Raw genomic sequence first — 13,753 nt, forward strand, 5'->3', positions numbered from 1 at the left:
TATTATTTTTTTCAGTTTCTAATTATTTGAGTGATTATTGTGAATTTTGCCTTTTCTTTAATGGAAGGGTAAGAAGAGGAGATGAGGCCTTCACATGCGTCAGGACTAAAAAATAAAAGTGAAAGAGACATAATTTAGATTTAAAAAAACAAACAAACCAGAATTAAAATGTGAACCTCTAATCTAAATTGAGCTGCATATTGTATCATACAGCTACTTTAAAACTTTTAATAACCTGTTATGTTCCTGCATCTACAAACACACTGATTCACCAGCAGTAAAAAAAAAAAAAACATTAAAACGTCAGGATGCACCATAATACGATGTCTTTAACAGATTTTATGTTTCGTGAGGTCACCCCTTTTCTGACATTAAGGTTACGCAGAATGCAACATTAAAAACATCCTTAACTGATAAGTTTTATGGCTGCCTGTCCTGCGGCGATGCTTCGGCTTCACTGGACAGAGATTAACCTCACACACGGCATGTTCTCTGGAAAAACAGCCATAATGGTTATGCAAAGAGAAGTATTTTATAGAAAGTTTTATGTAATATATAGCATGAGTCAGCGAGGAAATGAAGTAATGTCAAAACCAAATGGCTCGTTAAAATGTGTTTTCGGGCCATTGAACCTTGGTCCATTTCCCCTCCGCTGTCCTTACCATTCACAGTAAACACTTCCTGTCCTCAGCTTTATAAAGTCTAAATCCAGAATTTAAACAACATGGCGATGAAAAAAAAACAACATTTTTTTGAACATTTAATTGAATGTTTGCAGCAGTTGTTTTCACTGATCCACTGTTGTGTCTCATTTTTTGGTGTGAAACAAAGACTTCTTCCACTTTCAGCTAGACGGTGAACCAGTGTCCTCAGACAGCAGCAGCATCTTTAACAACCGACATGCACGCTGACCCACTGCTTATGGTTTTGTCGCTGTAGCTTTTGCTCTCTTGAATAAAATTGCAATTCACAAACGAACAAAGAATCTAAAGCCTTCATTGTGAATTGTTTTAGTGAACAGTACAACGACAACGTGTTTTTTAAAAATGATATCTATATGTATCCAATGTGCACTAGTCATTGTTTTCCAGGATGGTATGAGGGATTGAAGGTGAAGACAGAAGCTTTAGAAAGTGGATACATGGCACAAAGTTTAAAAAAAAGGAATAGATATAACAAATACAAGTGTTTTGAAGAGGTGTAGCTACATCTTTTTAGTAGTGATGCACGATGTTAAAACGTCTGGCTGATACCGATATCCGATATTAAGATTTCTGATATCGCGATAACCGATATTACCGATGTTGATATTCCATTTTTGTTCACAACGAAAAAGGAGTGTAAATAAACACTGTGAGAATGTGAAAACTATTCAAAAGAAGCCCATACCAAATTAGACCACATCGTCTTTATTACATAATGAAAGTAAAACCTATTTAAACATATTTAAATATATTTTAACATCTTTTTTAAGGAAAACCATCTGTGAAATAGCAGCAATATCAAATGTAGAGACGAAGGCGCTCATGTTAGACAATCCTCACTTTTTCACATCTGCTAAATTTGTTCATCGGACTGATACTGATATATGATATATGGGGGGAAAAAAACACCAATATCGACTGATACTGATGCGGTCGCCGATATGCTGTCTGACCTGTTATAATTACGTGATTATATTAAACTCGCTCAAGGTCCTGAAGGTTTTGCTTGTCATTTACAACTCAGCACAACATCTGAATAAGCTAACAATCGATAAGCAGCTTCGAGGTGGATCTTTTCCAGGTTTGATGGTGGTTTCAGAGGAGCTGGTGACCCATCGGTCAGACTCCTGCTGCTTCTCCTCCAGACCTGCAGGCGGCGCTGTGACCCGCAGAGCCTGCCGGTGTGTCGCTCCGGCAGCATGGAGTAGAGCAGCAGGCACCTTCAATGTTTTTCCTTTCTTTGCCAACTTCGTCAATAATGACACTGTTTGTCCATTTTCTCATATAATAACGTCAGAACAGGCAGACAGTAGTTGTCGCTCTCCAGGTGAGTTTTGTTGCTTCTTCACACCTTTCGCTACCTGAGGAGGCTAACCTTAGCCTGCTAGCTGCTAGCTAACATCGCCTCAGAAATAAAGTGACATGTTTTGTGTTAAACAACTGTCGATGTGCTGCATTTGTTTATATATCTGCGGCTAGGTGATTAAATAAGTAACCTGTAAAGAATTAGTGATGTGAGACGACCTTGCCTTCACCTGATCCATGTTATTAACCTCCGTACAGTTCATGTTGTGTGTTTGTCTCAGTGGTTAGAACAGCAGTCAGACCTGTCTTGGCCAGGACACTCTGAAAATAATGGTTAAATAAAGAAAAGTCATAATAAGTTAAGGTATCCAAAATCAAACCAGTACAAGTGTTTCCTTTTCTTAAAAGCTCTATTCAGAATGTTAAAGGTGTAAAAAGTATAAAAAAAAGAAAAAGTCAAGCACATTTAATGTACCAAAAAACATCCTAGAATCATTTGTAAATCTGGCTTTTGTGTTTGTGATAAATTGGATATCAATTCCACAAAAGCCCACAAGATAGGTCTGGATCATGTGTTTTTTTCTGACAGATACTGTGATGTTATCTTTTAAAGTTAAGCCTCAGTTCAGAGTCGACTGTAAACCGCATTTAAAACATGTGACGGAGCATTAAATGTCGTCAAAGGAATGAGGGAAGACAACATGAATCTGTAAAATCTTTCACGCAGTAGAACCCACATATATGTCCTAACTTGCAACCTTTGCGACTTGCTAAGTGAATTGTGTGAAGTACAGCGTTTCTCTGAAAAGCTTGTTTTGTTTCACCAACAGTCAAAAATATTTTATTATCATATAAGACTTGAAACGCAGCAGAGTCTCTCTTTTGACGAGCTGATTCATCTGAAATCAAAAGAGTTGCTCTTTCAGTTAAATGAGTTAAATATTTCAGCTTTAGCTGATGTTTTATTGCAGCACACCTGGACAGACCATGGAGCCTGTCATGCATCACGTTCGGCAGAGAGTTCTTCACCGCCTGCACAGAACCCGGATTCTTCCAAAGAGGAACCATTCAGGCTGTGCAGAGCAGGCAGCCGCCCCCCCCTCCACTCAGTCCAGACGAACCAAACCCCCACTCCTGGTGTCTCGACTCTACCAGCCTTCAAACCTGCGTGATTTGGGACAGGACGGCCGGCTGCCAGGAGAGATGACCTGTAAGAGCCAGAGGCTCATGCAGCAGGCTGGCCTTATTCACCCATCCAACCCAGGCTGCTACTACTACCTTCCTGCCACCGTCCGCTCCATGGAGAAGCTGGTGAGTTCCTGTTTGAAATAATATACTGTGTGTCAGGGAACCATCATTCATTGGTTTTGCCACATCAACTTACATATAATTTTTCTCACTGAGTTTCTTTGCAGAATAATTCATTCAGATACTTTTTAGTGGAGTAAAAAGGAAAATTATCAAGTAGCATATATATATATATATGAAAAAAGCAGGGTTTTTATTGCAGAAATATTCTCCCATGACCGCTGCTGTTTATGGTCCAACCTCTATAAGGTGTCCTGGCTTCCAGGGATTGAAACCATTAAAGTGTGAAATGAACCAGGTTGAAAAGTTGAGTGCAACAGTTTTAAATTTTGTTTTGAAACTATAGTAACTGCAGTCTTTAATGAACAGGTGAGAGTGATTGACCAGGAGATGCATGGCATCGGTGGCCAGAAGCTGGACATGCCCAGTTTGTGCTCCGCTGATCTCTGGAAGACCAGTCAGCGCTGGGATTTGATGGGGAACGAGCTGTTCCGTCTCAAAGACCGACACGGTGCCGACTACTGTCTGGGCCCCACACATGAGGAGGCGGTGACGACTCTCGTCGCTCACCAGGCGACTCTCTCTTACAGGCAGTTCCCTCTGCTTCTCTACCAAGTGAGCATCCAGCACATTATTGTCACCTGTGTGTGTTGTAATAAGCTGCAAGGTTTACATCGTGATTTCTTTTTCAAACAAACAGATCACCCGCAAATTCAGAGATGAGCCGAAGCCGAGGTTCGGTCTTCTTCGAGGGAGGGAGTTTTACATGAAGGACATGTACTCGTTTGATGTGAGTGAAGAAGCTGCTTATGAGACGTATGAATCTGTGTGCCAAGCATACGCCCGGCTCTTCACCAGGTTAGGGCTGCGGTGCATTCAGGTGCAGGCAGACACGGGGAACATCGGCGGGAAACTCTCCCATGAGTTCCAGCTTCCAGCAGACATCGGCGAGGACCGGCTTCTGGTCTGTGGGAACTGCTCCTTCTCTGCTAACATAGAGACCCTCTCGTCAGACAAAAGAGACTGTCCGCAGTGCAAAACTGGCACACTGGTAGAGTCCAAGGGTATAGAAGTAGGTCACACCTTCTACCTGGGTCAGAAGTACTCCCACATATTTAAAGCTACCTTCAGCAACAGCCAGAACAAGCCTGGTGTTGCTGAGATGGGCTGCTTTGGTCTTGGGGTGACAAGAATTCTTGCTGCAGCCATCGAGGTGATGTCAACAGAAGAGGGGATCCGCTGGCCGGGTCTAATCGCCCCTTACCAAGTCTGTGTTTTGCCCCCTAAGAAGGGTAGTAAGGAGGACGCAGGGGCAGTTTTAGCAGAAGAACTGATTCATACTTTGGGAGAGACTCTGCCTGGTTTGAGAGGTGAAGTTGTTCTGGATGATCGTACGCAGATGACCATTGGAAAGAGGCTGAAGGACGCCAACAGACTGGGTTACCCGTACGTTGTTGTAGTAGCACAGGGAGCTCTGGAGGAAACACCCCGGTTCGAGGTGATCTGTCAGCAGACGGGCGAGACCATGTTTCTCAGTAAGGATGGACTGTTAGACCTACTGGGAAAAGTCGAAACTGTATAAGCGACAACTCTGAATGTGGAAATAAATGTTTGTATGTGTTAGAGCTGTGTGTGAGGTGATGGACCGAGAATATTACATTCTTATTCATTTTGCAAAGTACACAGCCTGTAATTCACACACGAGTTAAAACAGTGGCTTTATGATGGATCTGGGATTTTAAAATGCTTTGGTTCCTACAATGTATTTAATGTTCTGGTGCGAATAAAGATATGAGCATCAACTGAAATGATTGTAAATGATTTACATTGAAGCCTACACCTCTCATGGTACACATCGCTGCAAATAAAAATACAACCATGTCATTAAGGGGTTGGAAAAGGGAGCCAGAGACAGGTAAGGGAAAATAAAATGTTCATATCTTCAACCAAGTAAGCCTGCATGCAAAATTAATGAACAAACGAATATCAAAGATGTAAATAAGTTTCATTAGGAGTGGGATTCTATTTCTGTGAAGCAGCGTTTATTGTTGCTGGTCCAAGTTTAGTTTCAACATTTCTCACTGCCACAAGAATGGATCATACTGTTTAGTTAGTTTAGTATAAGTACAGTACAAGTAAGATTTGGTGGAATGTGACTACATTTAGCAAATAGCTGGAGTGTTACACATTCATGTCACTCAGCTCCACTACATCTGGCTGCTTTAGTTACGAGCTACATATAGAATAAAAGACTTTTGACAATGAAACATATAAAAAAAACTATTAAAAATGTCATAATTACAGATGCTCAGATATACTGAATGTAAGTTTTAGTCTTTAACACTGTAATGAAACATGAGCTCCACCTCAACCAACAGTAACGTACTGCTTACTTATTTAAGAGCTTCTCCAGTGAAAACCATGTTGTTGTNCAGCCTTATTTCTGAATTTTATTTATTTACCTGTATTTGTATTGCATTTTCCAATAATGCTCCTGGCCTAGTTGGTTTGCTGGGATGTGCTTGACCTTTTTCTTTTGACTTTCATTTATGAAACACACTTTACCAATAAAAATGTGAATTTCAAATCTTCTCTTCTTAGTGTGTTCAATTGATTAGTAAAGCACTACAATTTTGTAATGTCCTAGAATTTGAATTCTTTATTTGGGCACCTTTAGCAGATGCGATGGTAAAATGCGATTAATTAGATTAATTAATTACAAATCCTGTAATTAATTAGATTATTTTTTTTAATCGCCTGACAGCACTAATTTTAACATCTTTTTTAAGGAAAACCATCTGTGAAATAGCAGCAATATCAAATGTAGAGACGAAGGCGCTCATGTTAGACAATCCTCACTTTTTCACATCTGCTAAATTTGTTCATCGGACTGATACTGATATATGATATATGGGGGGAAAAAAACACCAATATCGACTGATACTGATGCGGTCGCCGATATGCTGTCTGACCTGTTATAATTACGTGATTATATTAAACTCGCTCAAGGTCCTGAAGGTTTTGCTTGTCATTTACAACTCAGCACAACATCTGAATAAGCTAACAATCGATAAGCAGCTTCGAGGTGGATCTTTTCCAGGTTTGATGGTGGTTTCAGAGGAGCTGGTGACCCATCGGTCAGACTCCTGCTGCTTCTCCTCCAGACCTGCAGGCGGCGCTGTGACCCGCAGAGCCTGCCGGTGTGTCGCTCCGGCAGCATGGAGTAGAGCAGCAGGCACCTTCAATGTTTTTCCTTTCTTTGCCAACTTCGTCAATAATGACACTGTTTGTCCATTTTCTCATATAATAACGTCAGAACAGGCAGACAGTAGTTGTCGCTCTCCAGGTGAGTTTTGTTGCTTCTTCACACCTTTCGCTACCTGAGGAGGCTAACCTTAGCCTGCTAGCTGCTAGCTAACATCGCCTCAGAAATAAAGTGACATGTTTTGTGTTAAACAACTGTCGATGTGCTGCATTTGTTTATATATCTGCGGCTAGGTGATTAAATAAGTAACCTGTAAAGAATTAGTGATGTGAGACGACCTTGCCTTCACCTGATCCATGTTATTAACCTCCGTACAGTTCATGTTGTGTGTTTGTCTCAGTGGTTAGAACAGCAGTCAGACCTGTCTTGGCCAGGACACTCTGAAAATAATGGTTAAATAAAGAAAAGTCATAATAAGTTAAGGTATCCAAAATCAAACCAGTACAAGTGTTTCCTTTTCTTAAAAGCTCTATTCAGAATGTTAAAGGTGTAAAAAGTATAAAAAAAAGAAAAAGTCAAGCACATTTAATGTACCAAAAAACATCCTAGAATCATTTGTAAATCTGGCTTTTGTGTTTGTGATAAATTGGATATCAATTCCACAAAAGCCCACAAGATAGGTCTGGATCATGTGTTTTTTTCTGACAGATACTGTGATGTTATCTTTTAAAGTTAAGCCTCAGTTCAGAGTCGACTGTAAACCGCATTTAAAACATGTGACGGAGCATTAAATGTCGTCAAAGGAATGAGGGAAGACAACATGAATCTGTAAAATCTTTCACGCAGTAGAACCCACATATATGTCCTAACTTGCAACCTTTGCGACTTGCTAAGTGAATTGTGTGAAGTACAGCGTTTCTCTGAAAAGCTTGTTTTGTTTCACCAACAGTCAAAAATATTTTATTATCATATAAGACTTGAAACGCAGCAGAGTCTCTCTTTTGACGAGCTGATTCATCTGAAATCAAAAGAGTTGCTCTTTCAGTTAAATGAGTTAAATATTTCAGCTTTAGCTGATGTTTTATTGCAGCACACCTGGACAGACCATGGAGCCTGTCATGCATCACGTTCGGCAGAGAGTTCTTCACCGCCTGCACAGAACCCGGATTCTTCCAAAGAGGAACCATTCAGGCTGTGCAGAGCAGGCAGCCGCCCCCCCCTCCACTCAGTCCAGACGAACCAAACCCCCACTCCTGGTGTCTCGACTCTACCAGCCTTCAAACCTGCGTGATTTGGGACAGGACGGCCGGCTGCCAGGAGAGATGACCTGTAAGAGCCAGAGGCTCATGCAGCAGGCTGGCCTTATTCACCCATCCAACCCAGGCTGCTACTACTACCTTCCTGCCACCGTCCGCTCCATGGAGAAGCTGGTGAGTTCCTGTTTGAAATAATATACTGTGTGTCAGGGAACCATCATTCATTGGTTTTGCCACATCAACTTACATATAATTTTTCTCACTGAGTTTCTTTGCAGAATAATTCATTCAGATACTTTTTAGTGGAGTAAAAAGGAAAATTATCAAGTAGCATATATATATATATATGAAAAAAGCAGGGTTTTTATTGCAGAAATATTCTCCCATGACCGCTGCTGTTTATGGTCCAACCTCTATAAGGTGTCCTGGCTTCCAGGGATTGAAACCATTAAAGTGTGAAATGAACCAGGTTGAAAAGTTGAGTGCAACAGTTTTAAATTTTGTTTTGAAACTATAGTAACTGCAGTCTTTAATGAACAGGTGAGAGTGATTGACCAGGAGATGCATGGCATCGGTGGCCAGAAGCTGGACATGCCCAGTTTGTGCTCCGCTGATCTCTGGAAGACCAGTCAGCGCTGGGATTTGATGGGGAACGAGCTGTTCCGTCTCAAAGACCGACACGGTGCCGACTACTGTCTGGGCCCCACACATGAGGAGGCGGTGACGACTCTCGTCGCTCACCAGGCGACTCTCTCTTACAGGCAGTTCCCTCTGCTTCTCTACCAAGTGAGCATCCAGCACATTATTGTCACCTGTGTGTGTTGTAATAAGCTGCAAGGTTTACATCGTGATTTCTTTTTCAAACAAACAGATCACCCGCAAATTCAGAGATGAGCCGAAGCCGAGGTTCGGTCTTCTTCGAGGGAGGGAGTTTTACATGAAGGACATGTACTCGTTTGATGTGAGTGAAGAAGCTGCTTATGAGACGTATGAATCTGTGTGCCAAGCATACGCCCGGCTCTTCACCAGGTTAGGGCTGCGGTGCATTCAGGTGCAGGCAGACACGGGGAACATTGGCGGGAAACTCTCCCATGAGTTCCAGCTTCCAGCAGACATCGGCGAGGACCGGCTTCTGGTCTGTGGGAACTGCTCCTTCTCTGCTAACATAGAGACCCTCTCGTCAGACAAAAGAGACTGTCCGCAGTGCAAAACTGGCACACTGGTAGAGTCCAAGGGTATAGAAGTAGGTCACACCTTCTACCTGGGTCAGAAGTACTCCCACATATTTAAAGCTACCTTCAGCAACAGCCAGAACAAGCCTGGTGTTGCTGAGATGGGCTGCTTTGGTCTTGGGGTGACAAGAATTCTTGCTGCAGCCATCGAGGTGATGTCAACAGAAGAGGGGATCCGCTGGCCGGGTCTAATCGCCCCTTACCAAGTCTGTGTTTTGCCCCCTAAGAAGGGTAGTAAGGAGGACGCAGGGGCAGTTTTAGCAGAAGAACTGATTCATACTTTGGGAGAGACTCTGCCTGGTTTGAGAGGTGAAGTTGTTCTGGATGATCGTACGCAGATGACCATTGGAAAGAGGCTGAAGGACGCCAACAGACTGGGTTACCCGTACGTTGTTGTAGTAGCACAGGGAGCTCTGGAGGAAACACCCCGGTTCGAGGTGATCTGTCAGCAGACGGGCGAGACCATGTTTCTCAGTAAGGATGGACTGTTAGACCTACTGGGAAAAGTCGAAACTGTATAAGCGACAACTCTGAATGTGGAAATAAATGTTTGTATGTGTTAGAGCTGTGTGTGAGGTGATGGACCGAGAATATTACATTCTTATTCATTTTGCAAAGTACACAGCCTGTAATTCACACACGAGTTAAAACAGTGGCTTTATGATGGATCTGGGATTTTAAAATGCTTTGGTTCCTACAATGTATTTAATGTTCTGGTGCGAATAAAGATATGAGCATCAACTGAAATGATTGTAAATGATTTACATTGAAGCCTACACCTCTCATGGTACACATCGCTGCAAATAAAAATACAACCATGTCATTAAGGGGTTGGAAAAGGGAGCCAGAGACAGGTAAGGGAAAATAAAATGTTCATATCTTCAACCAAGTAAGCCTGCATGCAAAATTAATGAACAAACGAATATCAAAGATGTAAATAAGTTTCATTAGGAGTGGGATTCTATTTCTGTGAAGCAGCGTTTATTGTTGCTGGTCCAAGTTTAGTTTCAACATTTCTCACTGCCACAAGAATGGATCATACTGTTTAGTTAGTTTAGTATAAGTACAGTACAAGTAAGATTTGGTGGAATGTGACTACATTTAGCAAATAGCTGGAGTGTTACACATTCATGTCACTCAGCTCCACTACATCTGGCTGCTTTAGTTACGAGCTACATATAGAATAAAAGACTTTTGACAATGAAACATATAAAAAAAACTATTAAAAATGTCATAATTACAGATGCTCAGATATACTGAATGTAAGTTTTAGTCTTTAACACTGTAATGAAACATGAGCTCCACCTCAACCAACAGTAACGTACTGCTTACTTATTTAAGAGCTTCTCCAGTGAAAACCATGTTGTTGTGGTTGTTTTTTTTTACCTTATTAACTTTTGATGGTTTTTATATGCTAGAAGACGCTCTCAAAATAAGCAACCAACTCCACAGCTGAGCATTTCCCCGTATGGTTCAAACATCTGTGGCTCAGATATTCCAACATTAATCACAGGGAACTCATTCATCTGTACATTCTAAAGGAGGCGATGGTGTCGAGGAACATTTAAGCCATTTGGAGGCCGAAAGGATTTTTTTTTTTCATGGAAAAAGATTCTAAACATATAATTTTGATTCACAGAGATGAGTTTTGGAGGTTTGATCAATGACCAGAGATGCACAGAAGAGGGTTAGGGCTGCTGCAAACAAACAAACAAACAAACAAATAAATAAATGAAGAGTTGTTTTTTTCATATTTCTCAGGTAAATTTTCAAGGATAAAGAGTCGGAGCTCAAATCTTTTTTTTTTCTTTTACAATGGATGAAGTGATTTTCCATCTGTATTTTAGTGCATCAACATTTAAATCTAATAATATATAATAATGCATCTATTGCATGGGTGTTTGTTTTTTTTTTTGTTTGCATTTAATGCTTTTAGCCTAGTATGTCTATGGTGTGGCATAAGCTACTGAATTATAGGATTTAAATGCTTTCTACAGCGCTGCAAGTGACGTACAGTTGAGGATGACTGTATGACTCTGCTTGTTTAAATGACGATGGAGGGCAGCAGTATTATTCAAGCTGCCAAAAACGCATTGGAGGAAGAAGAAACCACAGCATGGAACCAATGTGTTGAGACAGAGTTTCCGCACGGACTTTTATTCCCGTGGTACCGCTCGTGCACATGTGTAAACAAGGCAACTTCTAGAATAACTCACGTTTTACAGCTCATGTGCCGGTGACAGTAGACTATTTTCACAGTTTTTATAAGATTTGAAAACCACAAAACAGCGTTTCGACGTATTTGGGTGTAAAATGGCGTCAACTGCGGCGCAGAGCGACAGCGACGACGGTATGGACGAGTTCATGGACAGATTTAAGAGCCAGAGGTATAAACAAGGCTTCACTGAAAACAACTGGGAAGAGGTAATGTAACATGTACAATCTATCACTATTATGAGTGACAGAAAGTTATATCGTTACCCGACTGAGGCGTGTTAACGTTGTTATTGTTTTTAGCTAACAAGCTAACTGGATGTTGAGAGCTTCATGTTGTGTCCGTGCTCAGAGCTCCTCCTGTTTGTGTCTCATGCAGGAGTTCAACAAAATCCCCATGTTCATGAAAACAGCCCCCGAGGAGATTGACCCACAAAAATTCCCAGAACTAGCTTGTCTGCAGTCCATTATCCACGATGAAGACCGACCTCCAGAGGGTAAGTGGACCTCAGTTTTCCTCCCCTAAATCTTTTGAAGCAGCTCTTAAAGCTGCTTAAAGGGCTTTCACTTGAAGACAGCTTTTTAATGACAGAAACTGATTCTTTTCCAGAGCAAGCAAAGTGGCTGAAAGATGAGGGTAATGCATATTTCAAAGAGAAGAACTACCAAAAGGCCGTGGTGTCCTACACAGCAGGTTTGACCAAGAAATGTGGGGACCAGGAGCTCAACACTGTTCTCCTCACCAACCGAGCAGCCGCACACTTCTATCTGGGTAAAATATCCCTGGTGTTAACATTAAATGCTGTGATATTTCCACAGCTTCTTCCACATGTTGCCAGTGCCAGATATACGAGGTGTGTCAGCGAAATTTCAGGACTGGTGTCACAAAAACTATTTTTTAAATCCAAGCTACAAACTACACGTTTTCCCTTCCAAGTAATCCCCCTGGAGTCTAACACACTTTCCCAGCCTTCTCTGCCACGCCATCATGCACTCCTGGAAGGATTCTTCCAGAAGCCTCCACAGCTCCGGCGGCACAGCCATCTTGATGTCATCCACGTCTTCAAAACGGGTCCTCTTGATGACCCCCTTGAGCTTGGGGAAGAGGAAACAATCCCATGGAGCCAGGTGGGGTGAGCAGGGAGGTTGCTCCAGCACGGCAATGTTCTTCTCAGCCAGGAACTGTGGGATGCTCAGGGCGTTGTGAGCAGGTTGTCATGGTGAAGCAGCCACGACTTGTCCTGCCACAACTCTGGCCTCTTCCGGCACACTGAACGAAGCAAACGCAGCAGAATCTCTTTGTAGACGTGCTGGTTGATCGTCTGAAGGGGAAAACTCCTAGTTTTTTAGTTTGGGTTTGAAATATATCTTTTGTGACACCAGTCCTGGAACTTTTCTGACACACCTCGTATTCATTCATACAAAGAGTCACACTGAGTTATTTAGATGTAATGTGAAAAAATCTGACATGTTTGGTTTCCTGTCATACAGGTAACATGCGCTCTGCCCTGAATGATGCTGCAGCTGCAAAGAAGATCAAACCAGACCACCTCAAAGCCTTGATCAGAGGTGTGTAATATCCAAGTTTTCAATATGTACTATCATGCAATATATGTTCAATTAAAAAACAAAAAAACAACATTATGTGTAACAAGAGAATAAAACAATATGTAGGAGTTGTACTCCTTCAACTACTGAGCAGCACTTTCTTGTTTTCAAAGAAAGTTAAGGTTGATCAGTGTCAGGTGTTGCCAGGCTGATTGGAGAGGTGGTGTACGGTTTATTTGCCCCAGGTTTTTATTTCTGTTAAATTGTTTTTTTGTGCATCAGTTTGTGGACAGTATTAAAGATCTGATCTGAAAGCTGCTTAGTAAATATCATCTGAGCTCATACAGTTCCTTTATAACAGTTGCTCAGTAGTTATAACTGGCAAATGGTCAAATAGTACACAGTACTCAACAGCTTTGTGATGATTTAACAAGTAATGGTGAAAATATATGAAAAGTAAAATTAGATTGTTTTTGGATCACAGTAATAATGGTTCCTTCCCTTGTCCTTTGTTTTTTTTAATTTTTAAAATTTTTTAAAAACCATATTACGGTATTCATCAGTATTTCACCATTAAATAACATACCGGGGTAGAGATTTTTATATTTTTTTTTACATGTCAACCACTAATGTGTCAATGCATAGCAGTCATTATTAGATTATGATAATGATAAAAAGCAATCATGTGAATCCTCTGTTTATGGTTCTGCAGGTGCTCAGTGTTGTATAGAGCTACGTAACTTTCCAGAGGCCGTCCAGTGGTGTGACGAGGGGCTCAATGTCCATCCTACTGAGAAGAAGTTGTTGGAGCTGAGAGCAACGGCAGATAAACACAAAGTAAACAATATGTTCAGCTGATTTTTTGTTTTTGTGTGGGTTAAGGTTTTCAAGGGGAGGCTGTGTCAAAGGTCTTATTTTTTGGTTTCGTAGAGAGCAGCGGAGAGAGATGCCAGGAAGGCCAAGGCCAAAGAAAAGAAGTTG

General features: G+C 41.4%; 3 protein-coding genes across 3 annotated transcripts; all 3 read left to right on the top strand.

Moving 5' to 3' along the window:
* Positions 1-1,881: 1,881 nt before the first annotated feature.
* On the top strand, positions 1,882-5,125 carry pars2 (prolyl-tRNA synthetase 2, mitochondrial). The gene is made up of 4 exons (XM_008302455.1): positions 1,882-2,031; positions 2,981-3,320; positions 3,687-3,932; positions 4,018-5,125. Exons 2-4 carry the CDS (start codon positions 2,997-2,999, stop codon positions 4,897-4,899), a joined length of 1,452 nt encoding a protein of 483 aa, XP_008300677.1. The 5' UTR covers positions 1,882-2,031; positions 2,981-2,996; the 3' UTR covers positions 4,900-5,125.
* Positions 5,126-6,513: 1,388 nt separating this feature from the next.
* LOC103372746 (probable proline--tRNA ligase, mitochondrial) lies at positions 6,514-9,757 on the top strand. Its single transcript, XM_008302456.1, has 4 exons — positions 6,514-6,663; positions 7,613-7,952; positions 8,319-8,564; positions 8,650-9,757. The coding sequence occupies exons 2-4, from the start codon at positions 7,629-7,631 to the stop codon at positions 9,529-9,531; spliced, it is 1,452 nt and encodes a 483-aa protein (XP_008300678.1). The 5' UTR covers positions 6,514-6,663; positions 7,613-7,628; the 3' UTR covers positions 9,532-9,757.
* Positions 9,758-11,183: 1,426 nt separating this feature from the next.
* On the top strand, positions 11,184-13,750 carry ttc4 (tetratricopeptide repeat domain 4; the record flags this gene model as incomplete). Its single annotated transcript, XM_008302457.1, has 6 exons — positions 11,184-11,434; positions 11,604-11,721; positions 11,835-11,996; positions 12,716-12,793; positions 13,485-13,609; positions 13,703-13,750. Coding segments are annotated over exons 1-6 (642 nt in total), but the record flags the coding sequence as incomplete, so codon positions are not given.
* Between the last annotated feature and the right edge of the window lie 3 nt (positions 13,751-13,753).

This window comes from Stegastes partitus, unplaced genomic scaffold (assembly GCF_000690725.1).
Source record: "Stegastes partitus isolate 25-593 unplaced genomic scaffold, Stegastes_partitus-1.0.2 Scaffold1819, whole genome shotgun sequence".
Classification (NCBI taxonomy): Eukaryota; Metazoa; Chordata; class Actinopteri; family Pomacentridae; genus Stegastes; species Stegastes partitus.

Bases quoted from the DNA above. Each gene is read 5' to 3' on its own strand.
- pars2 (XM_008302455.1), top strand. From the start codon at position 2,997: ATGGAGCCTGTCATGCATCACGTTCGGCAGAGAGTTCTTCACCGCCTG. The intron at 3,321-3,686 runs GTGAGTTCCTGT...TTTAATGAACAG, and splicing joins TCCGCTCCATGGAGAAGCTG to GTGAGAGTGATTGACCAGGA. The intron at 3,933-4,017 runs GTGAGCATCCAG...TCAAACAAACAG, and splicing joins TCCCTCTGCTTCTCTACCAA to ATCACCCGCAAATTCAGAGA.
- LOC103372746 (XM_008302456.1), top strand. From the start codon at position 7,629: ATGGAGCCTGTCATGCATCACGTTCGGCAGAGAGTTCTTCACCGCCTG. The intron at 7,953-8,318 runs GTGAGTTCCTGT...TTTAATGAACAG, and splicing joins TCCGCTCCATGGAGAAGCTG to GTGAGAGTGATTGACCAGGA. The intron at 8,565-8,649 runs GTGAGCATCCAG...TCAAACAAACAG, and splicing joins TCCCTCTGCTTCTCTACCAA to ATCACCCGCAAATTCAGAGA.